The 20,385-nt window shown below is 35.9% G+C and overlaps 3 protein-coding genes, 2 long non-coding RNA genes and 1 other non-coding gene across 6 annotated transcripts; 1 reads left to right on the top strand and 5 right to left on the bottom strand.

Moving 5' to 3' along the window:
• Positions 1-12: 12 nt before the first annotated feature.
• On the bottom strand, positions 13-763 carry LOC149738592 (thioredoxin-like protein 4A). The gene has a single exon (XM_089875082.1). It carries the CDS (start codon positions 754-756, stop codon positions 328-330), a length of 429 nt encoding a protein of 142 aa, XP_089731208.1. The 5' UTR covers positions 757-763; the 3' UTR covers positions 13-327.
• Positions 764-865: 102 nt separating this feature from the next.
• LOC149738591 (tryptophan--tRNA ligase, cytoplasmic-like) lies at positions 866-3,227 on the bottom strand. The gene has a single exon (XM_089875075.1). The coding sequence runs from the start codon at positions 3,033-3,035 to the stop codon at positions 1,692-1,694; it is 1,344 nt and encodes a 447-aa protein (XP_089731201.1). The 5' UTR covers positions 3,036-3,227; the 3' UTR covers positions 866-1,691.
• A 940-nt stretch (positions 3,228-4,167) lies between these two features.
• On the bottom strand, positions 4,168-4,973 carry LOC149738590 (uncharacterized). Its single transcript, XR_016384639.1, has 3 exons — positions 4,888-4,973; positions 4,704-4,833; positions 4,168-4,306 (listed from the first exon to the last, which is right to left on the bottom strand). It is a non-coding gene; the product is annotated as an uncharacterized LOC149738590 (long non-coding RNA).
• Positions 4,974-6,926: 1,953 nt separating this feature from the next.
• LOC149738588 (uncharacterized) lies at positions 6,927-10,600 on the top strand. The gene is made up of 3 exons (XR_016384641.1): positions 6,927-7,737; positions 7,799-7,855; positions 8,245-10,600. It is a non-coding gene; the product is annotated as an uncharacterized LOC149738588 (long non-coding RNA).
• Trnas-aga (transfer RNA serine (anticodon AGA)) lies at positions 10,007-10,088 on the bottom strand. Its single transcript has one exon. It is a non-coding gene; the product is annotated as a tRNA-Ser (tRNA).
• Positions 10,601-13,808: 3,208 nt separating the features above from the next.
• LOC149738587 (baculoviral IAP repeat-containing protein 7-A-like) lies at positions 13,809-19,020 on the bottom strand. Its single transcript, XM_089875110.1, has 8 exons — positions 18,845-19,020; positions 17,955-18,084; positions 17,409-17,518; positions 16,799-17,125; positions 16,298-16,397; positions 15,704-15,826; positions 15,126-15,302; positions 13,809-14,651 (listed from the first exon to the last, which is right to left on the bottom strand). The coding sequence occupies exons 1-8, from the start codon at positions 18,900-18,902 to the stop codon at positions 14,318-14,320; spliced, it is 1,359 nt and encodes a 452-aa protein (XP_089731236.1). The 5' UTR covers positions 18,903-19,020; the 3' UTR covers positions 13,809-14,317.
• Positions 19,021-20,385: the final 1,365 nt, after the last annotated feature.

Genomic DNA, 20,385 nt, shown 5'->3' with positions numbered 1-20,385 from the left:
TTATTATACCAGTCTGAAAACATAAAAAACATATACTAAGACAATCCATTAAGATGAAATATGGTTCAGTGTAGAATATAAGACCAATGCTAGTTTTGTATTCTGTATTTTTTTGCAATGTAATGTCATTTAACCAAAATTTTTCTTTAAATTAACAAATGCTTTAGCATTGATCACCAATACATTACTGCCAAAAATTGCAATAACAAAGTAAAACAACACATATTTAACCACAGCAGTGTTTCAGAAGTGGATAAGAACAAAATACACAAATATGCAGCATTATTAAACACTATACATTGTCATTAACTAAGCAACATTTTTAAACTAATATCTATATTTTGTGGAGTAATCTTTTGGCGAAACTACCAGACCTCTTCCCTTCCTTGCGCCGCGATAAATTGTTTCTAGAATATCAATCATTTCTTGTTTATCCTCCATTGGCCAATTGATTTTGTTGTTGTTACCAGTTCCTAAATCAATCATAATGTGCTTGTTCCGATAAAAAAACATGGTCGTGCAGGGGTCATAAAGTTCGTACATCTTGTTAAAATCAGGAACCTCTGTAATATCAACGAGGTATGTGACCGCAAAGTTTTTCACTTTGTCTGCGATGCTGTAAAGAGTTTCGTCCATCGTCATGCAAGCGGGGTCCCAATCATGGCCAAAACGAATGACAACAACTCGTTCTTGCTCATTCAGAATGGCCTGATCTACTTGCCAGCCATTGGTTAAATGTGGAAGCATATAAGACATTACTACTGTGGTGGTCTAATACAGAGTAGTAGAAAAAAAGAAATCCTATTTGTATTTCAAACACTATCCTATTCTTGCCGTAAGTAATAGCTCAGTTGGTATATAGAAATCTGAAATATCACCAAAGCGCTGTGAATTTAATTTTAGATATTAACAATTAATGGCAATTGGTTTTACAAAGAATAGTTTACTAATAAACGTTAAAAAGAACAGAAAGGCAAAAAATAGGAAGAAAAAATAAGTTCTAATGAGAATCACCCTTTAATCAACCATAACTTCTCTACAATTATCTAAGAGAGCAAAAATAAAACAATCACATGCTCGCAACAACTTGACATGACCTACAATATACCTACTACATTAGTCTTTCATACAACCTATATTTTTCACTGTTACTGCACAAGAGAAACAAGAAAAAACTCGTCAAAACAGCTGGTGGTAGTGCATAGTTCATAAACCGTACTTGGCTTTTTTAAATCTGATACCAAACACTAAATTGCGATTCCAACACAAACAATTAACTCAATTTTAAAAGTTGTCCACACACTCTTATGTTTATACAGTACTCTCAGAATAGCTTGTGATAGGTAATGATAATGATATGCAGTAGTGAGTAGGCAGCAGTAGAATTTTCGAAAACCGGAACTATAAGAATAGTGAACACTATATTTCCTAGAATATAAGTAAAATTTAAATTATATTAAGCTAAGTTCCAATTTTGATGAAAGTGAAATGATTTGACCAGATACTCATAAACCAGACATAATGAAAATAAAAGTAAACAAAAACACTTGATAAAATTTTTGCTTATCAGATATCTTGTAATTAAAACACCAAAACTACAACCAACATTATTTATAAAGTACATACACTTGTTTGCTGGACACTCAAACATAATAGATTAAATTTTCATTCATTGGTTGACAGTTGAAACATTAGCTTGTCAATGTTAGTTCATTCATTGTTGGTGGTGAAGTTTTATCTTTTTTCTTTGATTTTTTGTTCTTTGTTACCACAGGTGTAGGTTTATAGTTATCACAGCATGGGTATTTAGTAAGCCGGGTAAATTTCTTGATCGTTTCATCAGTGACTTCATTCCTTGCAGCTTGGTGCTTTCCAATCAATGCTTGCAAAACTACGATAAGTTTCTGTTTTAGCTCCCCAGTCAATAGCTCTCCACTTGAGTAATCTTTTTTTATTTGGTCTAATTCGTCATCATCCATGAGGAAGAAGGAGAGATACTGGATAGAAACATCAACTTCACAGTTGCCTCCAAACTCCCTGTGCAGCTCGACTGTGTCACGACCGCCCGAGAATGCGTACTTGTTAATCTTTTTTTTGATTTGGTTGGCAGTGTCAGTGAGAAATATAGATGATGTAGGGTCTGAAGAACTCATCTTAGTTTGAGCGCCTTGCAGGGCGGGGAAGAACACCGAGTGTAAAAGCGCGGGTTTTCTGTATTGTAGTCTTGGTGCAACATCACGTGTCATTCTGAAATAAGGGTCCTGGTCTATTGCACAAGGTATGAGGCATGGGATGTCCTTGCATCCATTAAAAATGTGGGGAAAGCTTGATGAAAACGAGGGAGCAGCTTGTATTGCAGGAAAACTTATTTTACCAATGCAGTCACTGTCCCCAAAGCCAAAGATACCTTTAACTTGGTTATAGGTGACACATTTTTCAACTCTTTTCATATTCCAATAAAACTCTTTGCATGAGCCAATATAATCAAGGTCTGAAAAAATAAAAGTTTTGTCCGGATCGAAACCGCAAGCAATGATATCCTTCATATTCTCATATGACAGCCGATAGCATTCTTCCAAGGCCAGATCCTTCCACAAAAACTTTTCATCATCTGTAAGCTGCACCACAACAGGGACATCAAACGCCTCTTGAAGGTATTGTGTCATCATGAATGGTATCATGTGACCTACATGCATGGATTGTGATGACGGCCCTCGACCAGTATAAAGGTAAAATGGTTTGTTTTGTTCATACAAGGTAAGGATATAGTCAAGCTCACGGTGCGAGAAAAACATTCCACGTTTTAAAAATGGATGCAACTTTTTGCCACGTTTTGCCACAATTGCCTCAAACCTTTGAAGAAGGGCCTCATCTACTTTACTTGATCCGAATCTTTTTATTAACTTATCATAATCCACTCCTTTGGCGCTGCTAGATTGAACTTCCCATGGGTTAACAATGTCCTGTTCGAGTCCGTCAACTTTATTCTCTCCTTCAGAGTTTGTTGAACCGTTCACTTTGCCGTTCGAATCCATTTAATTTATAGCAGCTTTATAAACCTATTCTTACGTCTAGCTTGCTTAATATACAAATACGTTAGATTTGTTTACTTTTGTTAACTTACGTTCAATCAAGATAAAGTTGTAACATTCGACATAACGAAAATTCCAGCTACACAACTTACCAAACGCGATGACGCAATTACACAACATATGTTGAGAACAAAATATTATTCCACGGTATATACTTGAACAGTTGTCCGTATTTTCTTTCTTGTTGGTATGTAATTACTTTGGACTGCTCCAAAGTTTTACCAGTCGATCTGTATAGGAAACAGTAAAACTAAATAACCTAAAATATGGAGAGGAATCAACATTAAACATGGAATCGTAAGTTGCAATTGTATGTGTGCGTTGTTTTACACAGGTGCTTAGTTCGGCAAGTGTACAGATTTACGTGTGTGCAGTTTTTGCGGAAACATGTGTGCCTATTTTTTTTGGCAGGCAATTTGATAACTATGTTTTAAATTATCCACAAAACACCCAAAACAAGTATTTCTAGCATAATAATAATTCAAGTTTATTGTTTCTTTACTGACATATTAATAATTAAGCCTTTATTAATGTAATGGTTGACTAAGAACGATCGAAAACAAATCTGTATAGGCCTTCTAGTCCACGATTTTAAGTGCGTCGTTAATACAGGTCTATGGGTAAAACATATACACATCTTGTTGGATAAAAAGCGCTACACCCAACAAAAACGACCGACTCAAAAGATTCAAATATATCTCCCTTGACCGCACAACAAAATGTTTCTTATCTGCATTTTACTTCCCTCGCCCAAACACAGTTTTGTTTAATAAGACTTACAACAGCTAGCAACAGCTAAATTGACTATGGTTACTAGACATAAGGGTGGCTTTTGTATTGTTAAATATTGACTGTTGCTGTCCGGTTACATTTATACTTCCATGCGACCACTTTTAATAAGTGTCTAATAAGTGTCTTACTTTTGTGGTTTAATGTGTAGTATAAGAGTAATAAAATGTTTAAATAAACAGTACACTAAAACCTGGAGTACCACACGCTAAACTAATTTTAATAAAATCCTTCTCAAATGTCACTTCATAGAAGACAAGAGACTACAGAACAAAAGAAACACAAATTATTTAAATGATGTAGGTGTTTTATTTATACAGACGACCAACATTTAACAGTTTTGTTTTCCATTTATTGCTCAGCAAGAGCGTGATCATGGTTCTCCATGATAAGTTGCATCAAAGAATCGTCAACAGAATCGTCAACTGCAGATGAATGTAACCCAATTATCGTTGTGCGTCGGACAAACGACAATGTCGATATAACACAGGTGTTTTGGGGCATAACACACGACAGCTCATAACCCAGTGGTCACTAATGGGTTGTCCGGATTGTCGCAATACAAAAAAACAACCACCACCACGCACAGAGTTGCATACGTTGCAACTTGTACAAGCGGATATGGGGTGTATAAAACATGAAACTTCTGTTATAACATCTGCCGCGATGGTACGTTAGTTGAACCAGTGACTAGTTACAAAAAAATAAATAAAAAAAAAACTAACACACATTCCACATTTCGCCGTCGCCGATAACATTATTTATTTTTGCTGCGAAAAGAAATAAAAAAAATAATTTAGCGGCGCATAGACCATTAATTACCTCTTTGCATTTGCATTTGGCTCCACGGAGATGTAAATACCCTCAATATTCTAAAAGCAGCACCTACCGCACTGTCGGTAAGGACGAGGAGACCAATGACAAGCAGGAGTAGAAAGGATGTCTTATTCATCTGCAGAAATAAATATTAGTCACCATACATAAGTAAAACAAGCCATCAACTCACTTTGTTGCCTTCTGAAAGAACTGATGACTTTGTACCAGAAATCACCGACTTTTATAATAAAAGTGGCGGATATTAAACGCGTAAATATTTCCGAAACGCTTTGATTTTAAAAGAAGAAGTTCTATTCCTCCACGAAATCTGGCATGTTTTTGTGGTGTCTGAAAATGTTTTCGCCTTGGTTTTCTAATTTTCCAAACAAGTGAGATATTTAAACTGTCAGCCATATATCTAGTGGACTGGGGTAAGATGGGACACCTTTAGCGCATAATATATAAATATTCTGATCGTATTTTAAACAATTAAAAACTGTCTACGGGAGTCGTGATGATACGGTTTTAAAGTCTTTGAACGTTCTTTGTTAACAACCAAATGGGACGAGAAAATCGAATGAAATGGTGTCCCATCTTACCCCACTCTACTATATAAAGAATATTCACCAATAATTAGATGCATATGCGATACTTGTAAGCAGGCACTAATGTATGAAACAAAACGCCCGCGTTTTAACCATTGTGGTTTTCCGCCACGCAAGGATACATAAATTGTATTTGTTGATTCACACGTACTTCTTTCATACATAAGCTAGATTTATATACATGACAGGGAATAATGATACTACAAACGCACACGACGCATTAGTTTAACAAAAGCATGTACATGATGGTGGTTAATTGCACCAGCCATTCTTCATCAAAACAACTTCATTCTTCTAATCAACATCAACTTCCCCGAATTGTTCACGTGATGTTTGAATTAACAACTTCCTGCGATGCTGTTTGACTACATTGCAGTTTCAGTCGGCATTGCTGGATGTGAAATGAATAATTGGCGTGGTGGGCGACTGTTGTTTTTGTGATCAATATTTGTTTCTGTAGATGAATAAGTCGACGTTTTTTTCTTTTTCTTGTCAATTTCACCGAAACTGCGCTGTGCGACGGACCCAGTGCCAAATGAACCTATAGTGGCACCAGCAGTAATGGGACAAACGCAAAAGCATAAACGTAATTGATAAATTAAGAAGTATTTCTTAGTTTGTTAATACGTGCGTGTATTACTAAAACCACAATCCATAAATTGTTAGAATAAAACAAAAAGTGTCGACCTTGTCTTCTATTTAAGTTCTAATATCACTGAAGGTGATTTTGTTTCGTTTTTTAAATTAAAAACAGCCTTAACAGGAGAGCACAGCCCTAATGAGTAAGCACGTAATATAATTAGACTAGCTTAATACCATGGTCGACTAAGCACGTAATATAATTAGACCTTTAACTACCATGGTCGACTAAGCTCGGTCAAAAACAAACCAGAAGTACCAAACCCCTTCGGTTGGAAATAATGTGTCGAGTGCAAACGTTTAATAAAGGTCTAAGGTATATTTAGGTTTTAGCGCTTTAAAGCGAAAAGTTGAGTTTCCAGTTTTAACCTTTCTCTATTTCTATTTGAATAAAGCTCGAACTAGAAAATTGTTAGAGATGCGTCACAGTCGGAAAAGTGCCTGCCACCCTAAATTAACGCCATTGTTGAAATCTGCCCTTGATTTCCTGCCATGCCTGAACGTTGATTGGTTTACCACTTAGTTTCCAGTTGTGTGTATTGTTTACCGTAGTTAATTTTGTTGAGCTGGACGAGTGAAAGTTGTTCCAATGGACGCCTCTTGTTAATTGATTTATTTTTTCGGTGCAGTTTGCCAGCTTCAGTGCTTTTGAGCAAACAGAAACGTAATCGTTAATCACTTGCTAATTATATGTGGTTTTAAGTCTAAGAAATTATTCTAAGAAAAGAAATTATAAGTTTTTGAATATATATTATGATTTCATTTAAATCAAGAGATTAACAATAAATGCAAAAATGCAAAATTACAATATGTGAAAAAAACATCGCAAAGTACACGAACAACTGTTCGACGAAAAAGATTACATACAAGGCCACTTACGTGCTCAATTATACAGTACTAAAGTTAAAGGAATTTAAACCAATCGCGCCAATGATTTTGATTGGCCGCAGTCTCCCGCTTTTCATTGATTCCCCGGGCATGTAAATCGTCGTCCTTACAACTCGTTGCAACTGTACAAGGCAGTTTGAATGAAGCAGCGACAAAGTTGCACACTTTGGATTTACTCAGTTCGGGATTATATTTGTTTCTTCTACAAGCGTTGAAGTTAAGTATTATTGCTACTGTTTGTTCTTGCTTAATTATAAACTATATTTTATTTAGTTTTGCTTAAATATAAACTAGTTATTTAATGTACTTACACTAGAATGTGAGTATTTATGAATATTACATACATATGTGTATACCTATTGTATTAAACAATTTTAGTATTGTGCCTTGCGAATGATATTCTTAGTTTATCTGTTATATCTACTTTAATATTTAACAAACTTATTTCAGGAAATTCGCTACGGTTGTTAATTTTGTCACAACAGACGTCACTTGCGACGTGACATCGGTTTACATAATCGCTACGTTACGTCACAATACTTTTGTATGACATCGCGTCATACCCGCTTCGCCATCGCTCGCGATTATTACGTCATAGTCAGATTCACGCTCAAGACCACACGTTTGCGACGTCCCATTGCGGTTTCTCGTATGCGCTTGCTTTTCGCGACATTGTTTCATGGGGCCCCATGCGCGCTTTGCGTCGTCGCAAGGCACATTACGTATACTTTCATGTTAAGTTTAATCTAAAATATATTCGTGCTGTTAGCTAGAAATGGAGCATGAAGATCAAGATTTGGTAAAGTATAAATCACAATAGGCATTATTACGTACACCTGTTATTTTCTAGATGACATCAGAGATGTGACGTCACGAAGTGGTGATGACGCAACAGAAGAACCCACTTCGTAAGTTGTTTGGTTTCGTCACAATCTTTATTATTTGAAACAACATTTTTTAAATATTTAGAACCTGGTATGTGACGTCACAGAGGATCCAGAAGACAAACTGCAAATAAGGAAAAAGGTAATTGTGACGTCATAAATATTCCAACATTTAACTATTTTATTGTTACAGAAAGCCCGGCGTATATTCTAGAATTTAAAACAAATATATATAGCCGTTATTATAGTTGTTCAAAACATGATCAAGGTTTTTGGATATTATATGCTAAGGGTGTCCCATCTTCTTTTTTTACGAAATGGGACGATAGAAGACTTGGACCTTTTTACCCCAACTTAATTTACATTACAAATATATATAGCCGTTATTATAGTTGTTCAAAACACGATCAATGTTTTTGGATATTATATGCTAAGGGTGTCCCATCTTCTTTTTTTACGAAATGGGACGATAGAAGACTTGGACCTTTTTACCCCAACTTAATTTACATTACATTTACATTTGTTTTGCAGACGAAGAGCAGAGACGAAGACGACGAAAAAAAGCTGGTTTGAGGTTTTGCTTAGGCTTAGGAGTTGTGTTGTTGGGGTGTGGTTGCTGGAGCACTCTTACAGTGTTGCCGGATTTGTGTTTGTCTCTCATTTTTGCTGGACCTAATGTGGCCAGCCTTTTTGTCAGTCACTACTTTAGTGCATTTTGCATGTCACTGAAATATGTTCAATGAAACTATGGCAAACATCTTGCTGGATCGGATTTTGTTGTTGTACACGTCATTATGTGTTTCGTCTGCAAAGGTCGAACTCTTTAGCGATTCTGCATTTTCCTAATCACTTGATAAGAACGGCATGTTGGTACACAAATACTTGAGTAATATCCACGCGCATTATAATACACACGCAGATAAAACTTAAATTTAATATCCCTCATTTTTTTGTTAATTAATTGTCCTCGTTAAAATGTTGCTATTTTTCTACAAAGGCCTAATTGTGACGCTGGCCACGTTACAATTACGCTATACGTCGATGGGTCTTCAAGGCCCAGCGTTCGGTGCGGTTAAGTCACGGTTCTAGACTGAGTTACGTTACTGTTGGGTTGTTGCGTAGACGTCGCCGCCAGTGATGCTACGCTAGTTTTAGGTCACTACCGGTACTGTGATGCTACGCTCACTCATTTAGGTCACTAACGGTACAGTGATGCTACGCTCGATTATTTAGATCACTACTAGTGCGGTTCGTAACAACCTAACGCAGTTTCGTGATGGTCGAAGCGGTGCTTAACATCCGAACGATATTATATTGCGTGTAAGATGCGACGAGAGTATCGCGGTACCAACGTGGCGACTTGTCAGGTGATTGGGACATGCGGAGCCGTTATTGGCTTCGACTCCTTGTGGCCGGACATTTAATGATTTGTACACTGCAGCTGATTATCCTTCAGGATTTGAACCATATTTTCTTTAAAGATGTTTCATTGATTATGTTCGCATAAATTAAGGACCCCCCATTTTTGGATATGACTGAGCTGTTGTGTTTGTTGCATGTTTGTGGCACTTTTTATATTTGCACCTCGTTGTATCATTTTTGTCTTTTTGTCGTTGTTGTCGTGCACATGTGTATGTGCATTCGTTGTACCATTTTTGTCTATGGGGGTTTCTTTAACCTGCGTGGACAGTAACATCCCGCAAGGGTTTCTCACCTAAGTAGAAACCCACTACCATTGGCTGGGGGCTTGTCGTGCCGTAGTGGCTTTCCACCAACGCCAGCCACATAAACTATAAAGGTATTTTAATCCTACTTTTATTTTTCAGAATGCAATTAATTCCCAGAGACGTTTAGTGACTGACGTGTTAATTTGCACTGCTATAAATGGTATTATTTTGAGTTTAAAACCATGAAAATAAAAAAATGATGCGCATTTGATTTGTATACTCTGTTGCCGATCGTGACGTTTACCTTATTAAGTTAGGTATATGGGCATAGAATACTGAGGTGATAGGTATATGCTATAGAGGCCTTCGTAAAGGGCGATCTTGCGTAAAATTGATTTTAAAATATTGAAACCCGATGTTTGAAATTGGGAACACGGTAGGTGTACCGCTATATTTCTTCTAAACTGCAAGGACCAGTTGTAAAGTATGGGCTAAGCCAAGGGATTACAAACGTTAAAGGGTAAATTCCGCGTTTTAATATAAAAGGGGCTATACTAATTAAAAAAAGATTTGCGTTTAATCCCTATACTTGTTTCTTATGAATCCATAAGAAATGCAAAAAGTTACGTCGCCGACAGGATTCGAACCTGTGCGGGCAGAGCCCAACAGATTTCTAGTCTGTCGCCTTAACCACTCGGCCACGACGACTTGTGAGACTACGGAGTCTTATGCAGCGACCTACTCGTTTTACCACATTATAGGTACAGTCGTAGTCTCGCATTTAATACATTAGCAATAAAAATATTCGACCATAAAATATATTTGTTTTTAAGTATAATAGGTTTAGAAATTAATTTTAATAATAAAATAGCTTAAAGGGTACACCGGCTTAAAGTACCGCGGGGTAAGATGGGATATCTTAGCACATTATACCTCATGTTAATTTATAACGCTTAACAATATAACTTTAAGTATTCCTTGTTTTCTACCGAACAGTAAAAAAAAAAACGAAAACGTTTCAAATCTTACCCCACCCTACCATTACTTGTCTATAATCAAACCAAGTTTAACAATCTTCGAGCGATATTATTCAATGAAAAACACAAGCTTCTCAAATAAAACACCTCCCAATGGGTCCACACTGCTAATTTGAACAAAATATATTCCAATCATCGACTGCCAAAAATAGATGAGCTTAATAAATGATCTACAAGTGAATGGTGTACGTTTATTTAAAAAAAACTTAAGTTAAATTTGGACTTAGTTAAATTTTGACACCTACGCAAAAACTTAAAGGTCGGTATCAGACTTATGTTGATTTATATTACAATGACTGTTTTTCAGTTAACGCTTTTTCGATGTTTAATGTGCAATTCAATGTTTACATCGTGGAATTTGTTCGTTGACAATTGGAACCGGCGTTTGAAGCTGGTACTTCCCCTAGTGGCGTACAGTACTACCAGAAACATACCAACTCAAACGCAAGTTCCCAATAAGATCGAATAAAAGACAAAACTTCCATTTTACTAAATCACAAACGTAAACAAAACGCCATGAACGTTTCTAGCAATGATTATGATGAGTGTATATGTAAAAACCGTTTTTATGGTAGTAGAATAGATAAAGACGGGACACCTTTACCATTTAATATCCAAATATCCTAATCGCGTTTTAAACCACTAACAGCGGTCTATTGGAGTCGTGAGAATATAGTTTTATACTTCTTTGAATGTTTTTGTTTACTACTAAGTAAGGTGAGAAAATAGGAATAAAAAGGTGTCCCATCTCGCCCCATCGTACTATATATACTGTACAAAAGTTTAGTTAAAATTTTTTTGTACGTAATCTTTCAAAATTTTTGACAGTAACATTCCCTTCCCGACAAATAACTTACCCGAAAACAAAATCCCAACATATAAAGTTCCCGATGCTTGACCTCCCAGAAAAAATTTCCCAGATGTATTTCCACACACAGGGTCTGATTTATTGAGATAGAAGTTTGATGTTATTTGTACAACTTGCGCAATACTTCTACCGGGGCTACGCAAACGCTCCGTAATTCTGGTTATCGAATAAACCGCTGGGTAAGCACACAGGTATACTCTAGGCCAGGGGGAGTACACCTTTCCGGGTTATTACTGTCGGTATATAGGCCCTGACTCGTTTTATTCGATTTGATTTACAACTAGTTGCATTATGCCCTACTATAATCAATATTAAAGTAGGTTATAGCTATATGGGCGTATGTATATTTTTTTATCTGTATATAGAAGCTGATAAAAGTCTGCCTTTTAAAGTTCCTAGGATGAATTGTTTGATGAATCTCCTTCCTAGTTTTATGTACACTATTATAGTAGGGTGGGGAAAGACGGGACAAATTTAGCAAATAATGTCCAAATATCTTGATCGTGTTTTAAACACTTAACAGCGGTCTATGGTAGTCGTGAGGATACATTTTTATAATTCTTTGAATGTTTTTGTTTACCACCAAATGTGACAAATATACAAGATGAAAAGGTTCCCATCTTTCCCTATCTCACTATATATCAATTTATCAACACAACGAAGGCCGAAACTTACTTTGATAAATGCCCCAAGCAGCAAATTGTAACCTCGGTCACAGTAAGGATTCTGGCACTTTGTCCACGATACCTCCTGCTGTGACAGCCAATAAATTTGCGTTTATAAAATAGAACCCCGTCCTGTAAAAACTCCCCATGATCTAACCTATGTACATTTTTAACATAGGCTATCGTTTATAGTAACCGATCGTTAACATTCCTGTACTTAGTTTAGGGGGTTAACATTGGGGAAATGATAAATAGCTCGCTATCAAAAGGGAGGAGTATTTCAGATGACAGTGAGCGATTTCCAAATGATGTAAATCCCAAATATGTTTCATTTTAAACGTCCACTATATTTCTGATCAGTAGTGGGTAATATCTGAACCTAGTTGTATATACCCAGCATAGGCTACCCATTTGTTATACGCATACAATAGATCCCGGTAATATACTGATACATTATATACCTATACATTGCCTGTTGTACGCTCAAAGATTAGATAATCCGAAATAAAAAGTGAATGGTTGAGAAAAAGTTAGAGATAAAGATTCTTTACTTACGGTTAAGTGTTCACGGTTGGCTTACTTCTTCTTTAATTGACACACAAATTCGATGTACAAAATCGTTACATAGGTGTCTAAAAGTAATACAAAATGCTCATTATTGCTGATTAATTTTTGTTTAATGGATATATATATATATTTATATATATATATATATATATATAGTAGGATGAGGAAGATGGGAAACCTTTAGCACATAATACAGTTAGTTGGGGGAAGATGGGACATGTTTTCATTCTATTTTCTCGTCTTATTTGGTAGTAAACAAAGAACATTTAAACAAATATTAAATCGTATGGTCACGTCTCCCATAGACCGCTGCTTTTTAAAACACGATCGGGATATTTGATTGTTTAAAACACGATCGGGATATTTGGATATTATATGTGCTAACGGTGTCCCATCTCCCCCCTCCTATTATATCACAGATAAGCAGTTTTATAATATTTTGAATCTTCTTTGTTTACTACCAAATGGAACGAAAATAGAATGAAAACGTGTCTCATCCAATTCTACTATACAGTAGGGTGGGGGAAGATAGGACACTTTTTAGCTCTATTTTCTCGTCCCATTTAGTAGTAAACGAAGAACTTTCAAAGAATTATAAAACTATATCCTCACGACGCCCATAGACCACCGTTAATTGTTTAAAACGTGATCAGGATACTTGGATATTATGTGCTAAAGGTGTCCCATCTTCCCCCACGCTACTATATATCGTTTCAATACACCGTAGCCATAAAATAGTAAATAGATTAAATAAAAGTTCTAATAAAATAAAATAAACGTGATAATAATAAGAACCAAAACTTTTAACCCACAACTTTGTTTGGAGATACTTATAATTAAATATCAACATTCGTTATTTTTTAATATAGGGTAGAAAAAACTAAATTGTCTCAAAAACGACTGCTGTAGAATGGTTTGATACATTTTATTTTCTTACCTTCGATTGTACCTTGTCGAAATGATGTTGAGGTTTTTCGTAATTTATTGCATATCTTCTATTTTTTCTCCATTTCCTGTTTTTTTAGCTGCCCGCTTTTGTGTCAGCCAAAATAAGGGACATATTTTGAAATGAAACAAAATGTCTTCTATGCAGCATACGCTATATTCATAGGTCAAACTAAAATCGGTCTCATACACTCGAAGAAGTCAGCCTAACCTTCTTTGCACGCTTGGGAATGGAATGTGTAAGCCAAGGGTCGTATACTTGGAAATAAAGAAAAAAAAACGCCTGTATACAAGTCTATGTTTCACGCTGAATTGTTTTTAAGTTTGCCAACCAATTCCGTATTCCTAATTTTCCGAGCAATTTATTAATTAAATATGATGGTAATTATTACAAAATAGAACATTATACCTTCAAGCCATCGTTTTGCATAGGACATATATACAGTTTGAGGTTCCCATTAATGTAGAAATAGTAACTTCTTTTTTGCCATAAAAATAATTAGCATCAATGCGTAAATTACCATTTTCGATTAATGAGACGTTTTTGGGTAGATTTTTTTTAACGTGTGTATATATTTACATCTACAGTGTTGTAGGAATATATAGTGAAAGCGCAGGATTATATATTGAAAGGAATTTGGTACGAGGAATATTTATTGCAAGCACCTGATTTTTTTAAGTCACAAATAAAAAACAAAACGTAAAAAATGACTATATACAGAATAGTATAACTTGCTGTATACCCTCGCGTGGCCGGAAAACGACAGTCGTTATATCACGAGTGTTCAGGCACCTCATCCCAGTTTACCAGCCACGTATGTCGGTAATTATAAAACTAAGAATGATTTAAAAGTTTTAAACCAGGTAAGTGAGCAGCTTTTCCCGCGTAAACGTTCTGCATATTGGACACCGCTCTATATTGACACTGCAGCCTTGACACACGCTGAGATGACCGCACGGTAAAAGTACAATACATGCATTAGCGTTCCTGCAAACTTTGCAGATTTTTGATTCTTCAATCGCGCGAATTTCTTCTGCACGACTGAGGGTAGCGGTTGAACTGTATTGGTAACTTGTAGTTTGTTCGTTTGAACCTCGTACCTGATCATGGTCATCGTTCGGTAGATTCGAAATTATATCTATAAGTTCGTCCATATTCTCACATGTCTTGTCACTTACTTCGAACGACCTATATATAATAATCGCATTAGTATTTAGAATACACATTATGTTTACGCAAACTTTTCCCCACTTTTTCATTATTTGCTGTATATATAAAACAACTCAAAATGAGTTATTTTACACTGCTCTATGGGGTTTTGCAGCAACGCTATTGTTTGGCACATTTATAGTATTTACCCGGAACGTGTTTTAAATACTGTCGTTTTGCTGCTAATTCCTTTCCCTTCGCTGTTTTAGTTATCCGAAATGGTATATTTAGTGCGGTGGGAGAAGACGGGGCACCTTTAGCCATAATTTCCAAACATCCTGATCGTGGACAATTAACAACGGTCTATAGTAGTTGTAAGGAAACGGTAGTATAATTTATTGAATGTTCTTTGTTTACTACAAAACAGAACGAGAAAACAGAATAAAGGGGCGTCCCAAGTTCCCCCAACCCACTGTATCATATTCTCACAACAAATAATACTCAAACACCCACTTGGTAATAGCTGAACGAATCTGATGATTTGAAAATCCTAATTGTCTTGCTTGGTTCACGAGCGGTGAAGCAATCATCTCACGGTCGATCTTCGCTTTCCGTCGCCGTGTCTCTTCTCTTGGGTCAATTATTTGCGGCGACTGATGGTAGAATAAACCGCCACCAGGGGTTTGGTGACTGAAAAATACAAAGTTGAAGGTATTTCTAGTTGGTTGTGGTTGAATGTAAAACGAAAAATTGTATTTTGAATTATTTTGTACGATATTTTTTGTCGTTAAAGCAGCAAATCAGAGACCACCAATGTTTTATTCACAGCATTCTATACCAATATACACCGATTGCAGAAATTTTGTTTCATTTTTATACAATTAGCAAAACAAGTTATTTAAAACATGAGAATATTATAAAATTATTTAGCAACGTTTAAAATTATAATTGTTCCTTTTTATTGTTTGAAAATAATAAACTTTTTTTTTCTAATATTTTTTTTTCTCTTTTCTAATTTGTAAAACCCGTCACCAGAGTTATTTAATTTTTACCAAGTGTTCTAAAACTATGTCGTTGCCTACATGAATTACCTGGGTCCCGAGACAACGGATGGCAGATTTCGAAGTGGCAAATCTGGACGCCTCAAGTTCGGAAACTGCATACAAACATTATGAACATATTCAGGTCCTCTTTGCTGAAGGACGTATTCACACCTGGGGGAAGCAAGGATAAAATTTAACTGTAATCTAAATTAAACAGAAATCTTGTAATTAAACAGAAAATATTTGAAAATACTTTAAAACTATATAGTATATAGGGTGGGAGAAGATGGAACGCCTTTTTATTTTTTTAGTTCCTTTTGGTTGTAAAAAAAACGTTAAAAAAGCTATAAAATCGTAAATCCATGACTCCCATACCTCGTTCATGACATTTGGATATTATGTACTAAAGGTAGGTCGATCTCCTCCCACCCTACTCGATATAAGCGTTTAAGTGTATACAGTGGAATCTTTATTTCGTTTGGACATAGAATTTTCCGTTTAAATATGGTAAATCTATCGAAATATATGAGCATATCACATCAATACACTTCAATATGCTATGGACGTACAGTTTTTTTTTATTTCTGCTGTTAGCGCAACACACAAAAAAACGATTCGTTAAATATAAATAAGTGCTCTTACGTTGGAAACCACTTTGCGTGTTCGAACCATGGGTCATCGTTAGGAATCCAATTCTGAAGACCACCGTTGCAATACCAGCATTTCACTCGGTCCGTTTGTCCTGTTAAATAAAATATTTTATTTTTGTAAAAACATGAATAAAGTTAACTTTTCTTTATCTTCGCGTGGCCACAAAACGACAGTCGTTATAACACGGATGTTCTGTTTTATACACATCGTGATAGCAAAAGAGTTTTAGCAATATAAGGGTGGGGAAGATGGGACACCATCGCATTGTATTTTCTTGCCCCATTTGGTAGTAAACAAAGAACATTCAAAGAATTATAAAACTGTATTCTTACGTATCCCATAGACCGTTATTAAATGTTTAAAACACGATCAGGATATTTAGATAACATGGTGCTAAAGGTGTCTCGTCTTCCCCCCACCCTACTATATTGTCTTTAAATGTCTTAGAAACCAGCACACGCACACAACGGTAGTTGTGGTATCATCACTTACCTATGTAAAATAAACCAGCAGCCGCCATCCGTTCGGGGGAAGCGGTAATATTGTTTGAGGACCACACATTCATTTGATCCCGAAATGTCTGAATTCGACTCGCTTCTCTTCGCATGTGTGGATTAATAGGTTCATGACACGGGAAAACTTGCTCCAAGGCCGACACAGTGTTATGTTGTACATTTATGGAAACGCTTTGGTTACTGGTAGTTGATGAAACTCTGGTCATTGCTGCTGGCTGTGCTGTTCCAGCAGGTGGATGTTGTATTGATATGTTCATGTGAACAGATGGAGCACAAGAGGCAGCAGATGTAGAAGTCCGATAAACTGTAGAAATATAAAAAATGATGACATTTGCATTTCATGACGTTTTGATGACCATCGGTTTTTAGAAAATATTTGGTAAAATGCGTTTTTCAGAAAACTTTGTTTGGAAACCTTTAGTAAAACGACGGTTTTGGTCTGTTTGTTATACCATGGCCTACTCAATACATTGAGCAGGCCATGTATATACTTATAACGTTTATTAGTCATTTTTTCCAATTCAGCAAAAAATACCTTTTTACGCTGTTTATTATAACAAAATCGTTGTCGTTTACAAGAAGCTTACACGGTATATTATCAGGGTCGCCACCACGCGGCATCAAACAGTTATGTTTGTGCCATCCTGGATTACTTAGGTCTTCGTTTCCTCCGAGTTGCTCAACGTTTTGTCCACAACTGAATAAATTAATTACTTTATTTTATCTCCTCGGTCACGGTAATAAATATCGGAAAAGTATACGAAAGCGAAAAGACGGGAAGTTATGACAGAACAGTCGTTCCAACACGCCCTTATGGATTGTGTAAACTAAACGAATTTTTTTAATAATATTGTCATATTATATTTCTTAAAACAAGTATTGGTACTGTTTTAAATTAAAAATTTTACTTATTTGGTTTTAAAATTTAAAAAACACTTTTTAAATAAAAAATGTTATATTGCTTAAAACAGTAGAAGTACAAAAAATATTAAACTAACGGCGTGACTGTTACATAACAAAGGCCCGACTGCTCTACCAAAGTTACTACAGTATCATGATAACATCCAAAATAAATTATGTAGTTATACCAGTAATAATTCCAATCGCAAGTTGTAAGCGTTGCACGAACTAACCTGAAACATTTCACCCTGTCTCTAAACCCTGTGTAGAAGAATCCATTTCTGGAACCCAGTCGAGAAAACTGGCCGTTAAACCTCGATGCACTAAACGTCGACAAACGATACGATTCACTGCGAACATCACCTGTGATTCAATAAATGTAAATCAGATCAGCGAGAGAGAAGCGCGAACGTAATACAAATTAAAGCATACGACACGGTGTCTCATTAAAGGTACAGGTATTGTAAGTATATATCTTATATATCAGTACATGATCTATCATGCTCGGTATGACCCGCATGAATAAATGTAACTTGCTTTATCCTCGCGTTGCGGGGCAACAGCAGTCGTTATAACACGGGTATTCTGTTTCATATAGTAGAATGGGGGAAGATGGGACACCTTTAACACATAAAATCCAAATAGTCTGTTTGTGTTTTAAACAATTAACAACGGTCTGTGGAAGTCGTGAAGATATGGTTTTATAATTCAATGAATTTTCTTTGTTTACTACCAAATGAAAAGAGAAAACCAAACGAAAAGGTGTCCCATCTTCCCCCACCCTACTATATACGTTACGAGTTAATCCGCTCACCACGGTGCCAAGGCGCGGGTGGTTTAAAAGCAAGTGATTTAAAAGTTACAACACAACGTCACACAGTTGATTTAACTGCAACATATATTGGGGTAAAGAAATGTGTGACACCTTTAGCACATAATATCCAAATATCCCGAAAGTGTTTTAAGCAAATAACAACGGCCTATACGGAAATCGTGAGGATACGGTTTAAAAATTCTTTGAATGTTCTATGTTTACAACGAAATGGGAAAATACAATGATAAGGTGGCCCTTATTTCCCCTTCTTACTATATGTCATGTATAGTCCAATAACAGCTTACATACCTGGGTTAATATAAGTTGACCTCTGACCAGGTGGATCATTAGCAGGGTTGACCAGCATCTGATTATAGATTCTTTAAATAACTTTTATTGTTCTGGTCCTATATATACAACTCACAGCAGTTCTGGCCTCGACTGGATAAAACAGATAATTATATTAAAATTTGATTCCAACAGACATAGGCTGAAGTTGCGACAAAAGCAGAAACCACACTTAAACTTCTTTCACAATTATACAGTGTTTATTTTTTTACTATAAACTGACCTACTGTACTGTGGCCAACGCCAAAGCCTCATATTTTCAATTTGTAGCTTTACTACTACTGTGCCTACTTTTAAACTACGTACGTACCATCACCGCACGAGAAAGTCCGCAGCGTAACCTGGGGAATCCCCTGAAATCTTACCGTTTTTATTTCCGAGTGTTTTGTATCTGTGCGCCACATAAGATTGCGTCATTAGTTAAATGTTGTTTATGGTAAAAAAAATCGTTTCTCTTAAAGATTGTAATTTCTCATACAGTACACAATATGCAATTAAGCTACAAAATAACATCAACCATACCATTTAATGTACAAGTATATTTTTAACATTTTTAAGTGCGTGATGGATATAGTAGGGTGAAAAATGAGACACCTTTCATTTTTTTCTCATCCCATTTAATAGTAAAAAAACAAAGAATTATATAACCGTATATCCCTACGACTACCATAGACCATTGTTAATTGTTTAAAACACGATCAGGATATTTAGATATTTTGTGCTAAAGGTGTTCCATCGTCCCCCATACCAATATATAATGGATATATAGTACTGTTGGAGATGGGATACTGTTAGCACCTAAAATTCACATTTCCTGATCGTGTTTTACCAATTTCTAGCGCTATTTTGGGGTCGCAGGGCAACAAACAAGAAACAGGGAAGTGACGTATATACTAGAACAGTTTAGATTTCTCCCTTGCATGGGTTTCGGTTGTGTAATAGCCTACAACGGTTGGTTACATCAATAAAGTAGGCTATATAGAGCGATATTAATAACTCAAAATGTCACGAAAGGTAATACCACCTTTGTTAAAATATTTGTGAATGAAACACGCGCGTCATAGCAATTACAATATTTCATGGCGTCATATCGGTGGAGTACCATCTGTAAATTGTCAGAGAGTAAATGATTCCCACATAAACATTTAAAATGATCACTTCGTTCTGATTTCCAATGCTCAAAGTATTTTTTAAATACTCGTGAGGTTTGCAATGTTGGTATTGTTGTAACATTACCTCGCTCTCATGAAAAATACCAAAACTTATAAACAGTATAGCGTAATTTAGTATTAGTACCAGAAACCGTAGAGTACGGCAACAACGTGTGTAATATTTCACTCCCATCTTTATATAGCGAACACCGGATTGTGACATACCTTATACACATTTCGTCATGTCGAGCAAACATGAAATGTACAACAAACTAAACCATGTGGACCAAACGAAATTATTTGTTCCGGGACAACAGGTCGCCGCATTAATCCTTTCTACCAGCAGGTACG

This window comes from Ciona robusta, chromosome 3 (assembly GCF_009617815.1).
Source record: "Ciona robusta chromosome 3, ASM961781v2".
NCBI lineage: Eukaryota > Metazoa > Chordata > Ascidiacea > Phlebobranchia > Cionidae > Ciona > Ciona robusta.
The sequence above is the reverse complement of the archived record's forward strand: the minus strand, read 5'-3'. Positions and strand labels throughout refer to the sequence as shown.